This window comes from Sitodiplosis mosellana, unplaced genomic scaffold (genome assembly GCF_009176505.1).
Source record: "Sitodiplosis mosellana isolate CC-2019 unplaced genomic scaffold, AAFC_SMos_1.0 Smas_scaffold_11, whole genome shotgun sequence".
NCBI lineage: Eukaryota > Metazoa > Arthropoda > Insecta > Diptera > Cecidomyiidae > Sitodiplosis > Sitodiplosis mosellana.
In genome coordinates, this window is record NW_022595253.1 from 2,815,955 (window position 1) to 2,823,824 (window position 7,870).

A 7,870-nucleotide genomic window follows, 5' to 3' on the forward strand; every position below is an offset into this window, starting at 1 on the left:
GCCGCTTCTGCTGCTCTAGTCATATTATTTACGCTTTAGCGCAAAAACGCTGCCAGTATTCTGATGGAACTATGTTAATTTCGGACGATGGAGTTCGCAATGTGAATAATTTTCTGCATCAATTCCAGTCAGTAAATTGACGCAAATAAATCATGAAATTCGGATATTAAATTATAAATATCAGCCTATTTATCTCGCCCGCTCGCTCGCTCTTCATTTCGGCTCATCGCTTCATTTTTCGATACGGACAGATTGGCTTCAATTGAATATCATTTCATGCAGCAAAATTAATAGTTCAAAAAACAGATCGTTTTCAAAACGTTTGCCGCCCATTGAACTCAATTCATTTCATGACAAGCAAACACGAACATTCGCACCGAATTATTATTATGCGATTAATCACTGAATTAACATAAATGTATGATTTGATTTCGATTCCGAAAATTCCGTATCGCATTTTTCCCATTTTCATCATTTTTGAATCACCACATTTGAATTACAAATCACCAAAAAAAACATATTCGCTTTTTTTCTCTCTGTTATCAAGTCAGTTGTTGTCACTAAGGCTGTTGCTGCTGCTATTTCATCCGTAAAAATTGATTTTAAAGAGGCGATCATAAAATTTCGATGATTAATTCTTTTTTCTTTGGGGTCATCTCTTTTATTTCTCTCTCACAAATAGAAATGGAACGAATCCATTGCGACCACCTACATTTCGGTTGGCAATTGACGTCATACAGCATACAGAATGAGGCAAAAAGCTGTTCTCGACACATACAGAGAGAGGGAGACCACGCCGATCAACGAAATTTATCAACAAAAAAAGTCCGAACACATGGTTCACGTTATGGCGTGAATTGAAATGAACGTTATGTTTCGAGGAAAATGTTATTTTTAAAATCGGAAAAAATACAACAACAAACGAAAAGCAACAACAACAAAAACGCAACAACTGCTTAACAGTTTGAAATGTGATGAGATGAAAGAGTGTGAGCAAAAGAGCTGTAAAATATTCCTGACCGTTGTTGCGTTCGAACTGCCGCCGCTGTCGAAGCAGCAATTCTGACCGATCGCGATGAGTGATTTAGAATTCCAAGTGGCAGAGTGCCGAAATTGGGTCATCGCAATGAATAAAATGGTAATTGTTTTATCGAAAGGATTTTTCGTTTCGCCCATTTCAACAGCCAATGAAAATGCAAGCGAAGCGAACGAGAGAAATAATATTGAAATTCATATTTAAATTTTTAAAATATCACCTACGGCCCAAACTACTCACTGCGAGAGAGATTAAAAACACTCTTGTTACTCGTTCACTCGTAATTACATATGCAAAACAAATGTAACCGAAATCCAGTTTCGCTTCGACCAAACAGAACAGAACAAAAAAATATAACAGTAAATCAGATGGTCGGTTTCAGTGACCGTGGATTTAAAAAAAAAACGAATGTGTTGAAATGTTAAGCTGCATACTATTGGAGCGTATCATATGGCATGCATTGCGATGTGAAGCGAAATTTTCAATTTCGATTCTCATGATTTCAAAAGGGGAAGTATTTATATCGATACGGTAAATAAACTATTACAGATTCACTTAAGCAAATAATACCATATTGTAAGTGCTATCTCAATTTCATTTTTCCATTCGCATTGTTTTACGGAGTATGCAACGTATAGTTTGCAGTGTTGTTTGTGCACTATTCTATTCCATGACGGGGCGTTGAACAAGCTGCGGCAACGGTGACGACGACAACAACAACAACGACAACTACAACGATAAATTGTACATCGAATCAACAACCACACAAACAATTAGTTTACAAATGCAAATACACGCACAACTTGAAAACTCATTTGATACGAAGCAAATGACACACACAAATCCCAACGCATGTTTCTCTTTTGCGTCTGAACGTATTTACAAGCCACATCACACGCAAACAAATCACACAACAGCATTTTGCCACTTTGTAATGTGTATTATGCGATGGCAAAAAGCATGCGACTCAGTCAAAACTGTCGGTGTACTTATTTATAAAGTAAATAGCAAAACGAAATTGATACGATTAGCGATGACACACAGGTAAAATGGAGCTCGCATTGCACAAATATGTGTCATTGTCAAGAGAAAATGAGGTTGATTTCTGAAATGGAAACTGACAGCAAACCCTTCTGGAATAAAGCAGAACATACACATATATCCATACCGAAATTGTTCAGCAAATCCTAAATGGATGCAAATTATGAATCTTTTAATGACACACAACATTTTCGAGTATATATTGCTTCAATATTTGCCATTTTATTGCATCTGCTAATAGAGCAACAGTGGAACAATGAAATGAACGATATGCATGGCATTCAACCCTGGGCATCATCGATACCATTGTTTGATTGTTTGAAAAGGTCAAAGGTGGCATTTACATGGAAAAGCTATTCTCTCTACCTTCCACACTCAATCTCGTTATTCGGATGATTTATTGTTATTTTTAACTAAAACGGAAGAGTAAAAGTAAAAGTTGAAAAGAAATTTTTCCTATGCAAATATATCATAGGAAGAGAGACAGCCATATTGACACTGAAATTCTGGGTGAGACTATTTTTCACAATTTTTTTCTCGACGATATTCACTTTGAAATGGAGATTTCATCGAAAAAAAGGAGTATCAAATGTGTTTTTATGATATTGTTGAAGCATCAATAAAAAAAAAGTGCTCGATCAATTCAAACACGGCGCGAAAAGAATAGCTAATGAGAGCGAGTGAGCGAGAGCGAGAGCGAGTGTGAGAGAGAACTATGAGCTGTAATCAATGTAATGGACTAGATGCAATGATAAACTTGGGGATTTTGTTTGGCACAACATTTTATGACACCGACATGAAACGTATTTTAATGGAGAAAGACGCGAATGGCAAACAAAGGTAAGTACCCAGTTGATCAATTTTCGCAAATGGTAATTTTCTCTGCTTTCTATCACATTCAGCTGCAAATTAGAATGTAATGTGGTATACAAATGTGTGTGTGTGTTTATGTATGTGTGTGTGTTTTTAGTGAGTTGGTTTCGATAGAGCGCGCACCCGCTCGCTCATACCAGCAATATGGATTGGATGTTTTTTTTCGTATGCAATGCCAGGAAAATCGGGTCATAGAATATCCACTATTGCTAAGCATAAAACAACAATCGTTTGCTTGTTCGTTCGCTGCGATTTTGTTCTCTCACTCTCACTTCATTGCAACTCCGCACATACACACAGTTCAGTAAACAGACTTGGAATAAATATTCATTTTTTGCAGCATTTTTTTTGTCTTCGGTTGGGTCTTCTTCTTCGACATAAAGGCCCCCGATCGATATCGCAATGGCTTTGGAATGAATTAATTTTCAACCCGATACTACACCCCGCCTACGAGGCATAAATGGGCGAGCGAGCGCGCACTCCAGCCAGCACATTTCTATCAAATGAGTTCAAATCAATTGCAATAAGTTACATCGACATTAAGTCAGCAGTCATAGCAGCAACAACATGAACAACCAATATCCACGGGCCAAATGACAATATGGTTGTGTCTATTTATTCAGCATTTTTTGTAAATTATCCAACGACTGTGTAGATTTTATCGCCGAATTTGAAATTTACGCCTGAAAAAAGCTCCAATCGGATATTGAGAGCCAATTAATTCGATTATTCAGTCAATGTTTCAGTCAATTAATCGGCCGAGGCTGTGTTGCTGCAGAACATCCACTTGCAAATATGCAAATGGTTCGCCCCAAAAAAGGCTTGACCATTTCAATTTAAAAAAAAAAAAAAAACAATTTTCATTTTTCGACATTCCAATCGATTTTTGTCTGTTTTCAGTTTGCAGCGTTGAATTTTCTCCCGAAATTTAAATTGTTTATTTAATTGTCGAAAAAAATGAGTAAACAATTTATTACATCATTTCAAGTCTAAATGATCGAATGAAATACACCAATTCGTGTTAAACGGTCAGTTTGTTGAGCAAACTTTGCTGGGCAATTACGAGCTCACACTTTTGAGGCTCGGTGGTTTTACATTGCGAGAAAAATAAACACACATACGCAAATGAACGTTTGCTTTTCCTCGTAGTACACGCGAAATTACAACACATTATTTGTTTTGGTCGATAAAAATCGAGAATTTTACGAGAATCACACTTCTCTCACGTGCTTGATGAAAAAATGAAGAAGGAAATATGAATGATTCTTACCTTTGGCAGCTCTCTGAGATGATTTGCATCGAGAAGCAGCTCTTCGAGGCTTCGCGAATAGCGTAGGATCTCTTCGGGCACATTTTGTAAGCTGCAATGCCGCTTATCAACGAATTCAATTTGGCGATTACAGCCTTTAAATATCGGAATGCACTTAAACATGTTTAAACTTGTTGTCTCGTTTCACACACACTCACATAAACACACAATAAAACGTTTATAGTATTTCACTTTTTTTTCTTCAATTTTTCTTCCTTCGTCTCGTTTTTTTTCGAATTCAATTTTTTTTGTGTTTTCTGTTTCGTTTAGCTGCACGAATGAGAAAGTTCAAACTTTAGGTCGATGTCAAATGAATAAAATGTAAAAATAAAAAGATCGAACAAAGCTCCACGAATTAAAATCATTCGGAAATGCTGTTGAAATGGATACGTTGACACATGTAAATTGGTTTTTCCGGATGACTAATGCTTCCGAACCGCGATATCGATTAACTCGCACACTATAGATTTGTTTGATTGGAAATTCGAAAGCCAATTAAAATTTTCCACGAAAATAAATTTGTCAATTTGGATTCGATTGCCCGGATCGATCCAGAAAAAAAAAATACACAAACCCACCATCAATTCAAATCGGGCCACGCTCGTTTACACCGCGCTCGCGATACGTATGACTACGTAAATTTGTTCTGATCAGTAACGTAGATGACAATTGGCCTGTTATTCTCGGCCCCAAATTCACCAACAAAACACCACAATCGTCGCAATTTTTATTTATCTGCTGATGATTTTGTTTTTTTCATTTATATGTTCGAAAATGGTGTGTCTCCACAAGCAAAATAATTTCATTGCATTGTGTTATTCGTTCATTTTGCCAATGATAATAGTTTGATCAACGAAATAGGGGAAAAAATCATTCTTCATTTCTGTAAAAAAGAAAGAGAGAGAGAGTGTCAGAAAAAAGATGACAAATGAAAACAAGGTAACAAGGTAGGAAAAAAATGACAGCAATTAATTCAGTTAGCACATTTTTATCAGTGGTTGTAGCATACACACACAGCAAGAGACAGCGAGTACAAACAAAAAGCGAGCTAATATGCGAATAACGAGCACATTTTTTTCGGTTCGGTATTGTGTGGAAATAGAGAAGAAATGCACATAGCGTGGAAAAAAGACGTATTTCACAATATAATACATTATTATACACAGCGTAAATACGCGATTCATGTTACACAAACACAATTTTCGAGAAAGAGACAGAGCAAAACCATGCACGTTGACGACGCAAATGTGTACACACACACATACTGTGTGCGGTTGTGAGTCGAGTTCTCTTTCTTCCTTGTATTACAATCGCAGTGTCTAACTCAACTTCCAGAAAACTATTCAATTATTCAACCCAGCTCAGCAGTCAGCACACACGTCGGAACAAACGTCCGAACGAGCATTCATACGAAATTGGATAAACAAAACCTGTAAATTATTGCTATTATCATTTTGTGTTTAAAAAAATAGACCATGATGGTATGTTGTGTCTATTTCTCGTGTATGCCGTGCCGATGGCACACCCTATTTTTCCATTCACACTCACTCTCTCTCTCTCTCTCTCTCAGATTCGTTTGCTCGCACGGGCTTCTCTCTCGTTTTCCTGCTAAAAATACAGTTCACAGCACTTTGAATGAAAAATTTTGCTTGATTTTAATGAATAAAAAATAAAAAGAGCGCGCACTGGCCCCACTGAGTGCTCTTCCTACTGAATGTGATCCATTGTAACGTAAATTGAGTTCACAGTGGTGAGTCTGGGACCGATTTCTGTGTGCAATTCTCACTCGTCGTCGTTTTATTTTACATTTCATATGTGTGCTGTTGTTCTTTTGGTGTTCCTTGTGCAGTGGCGTGTACTACAACCATCTATACATCATACACACCGTCATCGTCATCACCGTAAACCTCGGTACTGTACTAATGCTCTGTGTCGTCGTAGTAAATAACATACAATTCTTTTGGATATGGCATTTGAAGCACACGCACGGAGAGCAAAGCACAAGAAACAGGGAAAAAGAGAGCGAGAGAGAGAGAGAGAGAAAAAAAAAAGAAGACATTTGACACGACGTTCGCAACTGACACACACTCGCTCGTTCCGAAGACAAGAAGAACAAAAATATATTTCGTTTGAATCGTATATCGTGTATGTGCACGGACGCGCATCAAATATTGCAAAAAAAAACAACAACAACAACAAAAACAAGAAGAATGAACTGGCAATGAGCGAGAGAGAACAAAAAAGAATTTAGCAACTCAATGAAATTGCTTAAAAGCCGAATGAATGTATATATACATCGTGATAATATCATGAATAGAAATTAAATATCAAGACACACAACGGATTGGGTTTGTGTGAATGTCGGAGCCACCAAATCGCATACACTCTTGACAACAACAATGACAAGCATGATAATGACGGCGACGGCGGTGAAAATTATGAAAATAAATATTTATTCACTTCAGTATTTTTTATATATAAATGTACACAAACACCATCGTATATCGAACAATTGAATATCGAATTCTTTTGTATCATTTCGTTGAATGTCTCTAATTTTTCACTGTATCTTATTTTTCTTTAAAAATGATTCGATTTCAAATCCGACGACAGAACCGTGGAAAGAGAAAGAGAGAGAGAGAGAGAGAGAATAAAATCGCTCATTTTCTTTTGCGGCGTTAAATCATTTTTGAATTGACCAAACCGGTTGCCTTTGTATCGGTACAGAATCATATATATATATATATATATATATATATATATATACACTTAGCCACTGCTTTGGTTTGACGATGTGAGGCAAAGAACCCAGAGAACTTTCTGAAGACACACACGAAAAAAAAAAACATACTAAACAGCCGAACAGCAACAACAACTGAACTATTCACACAACTATTTACATATATGCATGAATGCTGCTGCGGTCAATTAATTCTCTTAATTCTGTCGTATACACACACTCACTGTAAATGCGTATGTGATGTGTGTGTCCACAGTTCAACTGCTCGCATTCTTTCAACAGCAACAAGAGCAACAGAAAAAAATGAAGAGAAAAAAAGAACTCAAGAAGATAAATTCCCTGCAACTCTTCTTTTCTTTTGAATATATATATTTCACACACAAACACACGACAATATCCGATGGGCGCTTCAAATTTGCGCAATTTCTTTTCTTTTTCGTTCGAAATAAAAACCAATTTTCCCAATTCTTTCCGTTGCACACTCACAATTTACACATAAAAAATAATTTCGCTTCTGCTTTTACACTTCACCGATTTGCGAAAAACAAAAAAAAAAATGTTCAAATGTTTTTGTTGATGGAAACAAATAAAACATTTGCCCCGATATGAAACACAGAGAGACACCGAGATCACACAAATGTTCGTCCGGACATTTTCGACTCCTATGATTGAATGTTGGTTTTAGTACCTGTGCGCGGCACGTAAAACGATGGTAACTGGTTTGTGTGCATGTATTGGTGTTTGTATACTCGTTTTTGTCGTATGGCGTGTATGTGCGAGCGAATAAAAACAATGACGAGTCAAACGAATACGCGTTGGCTATTAGGCATGTATGTGTGGCATGTATGTACCAATGGAAGTGCGGCCCGAT

General features: G+C 36.8%; 1 protein-coding gene across 26 annotated transcripts in view; it reads right to left on the reverse strand.

The window, feature by feature from the left end:
• LOC129567299 (protein lap4-like) overlaps positions 1-7,793 on the reverse strand; it is a 122,864-nt gene extending 115,071 nt beyond the window's left edge. For 16 of the 26 annotated variants that reach the window (XM_055444047.1, XM_055444045.1, XM_055444044.1 and 13 more), the window contains exons 1-2: positions 7,486-7,653; positions 4,221-5,142 (exon numbers count right to left, since the gene is read on the reverse strand). In XM_055444047.1, the coding sequence (XP_055300022.1) occupies positions 4,221-4,382 (162 nt within the window). In that variant the 5' untranslated portion in view covers positions 4,383-5,142; positions 7,486-7,653. Of the gene's footprint in view, positions 1-4,220; positions 5,143-7,223 lie in introns of all 26 variants that reach the window. The other 10 variants (XM_055444036.1, XM_055444031.1, XM_055444050.1 and 7 more) reach the window with 7 other exon arrangements.
• Between the last annotated feature and the right edge of the window lie 77 nt (positions 7,794-7,870).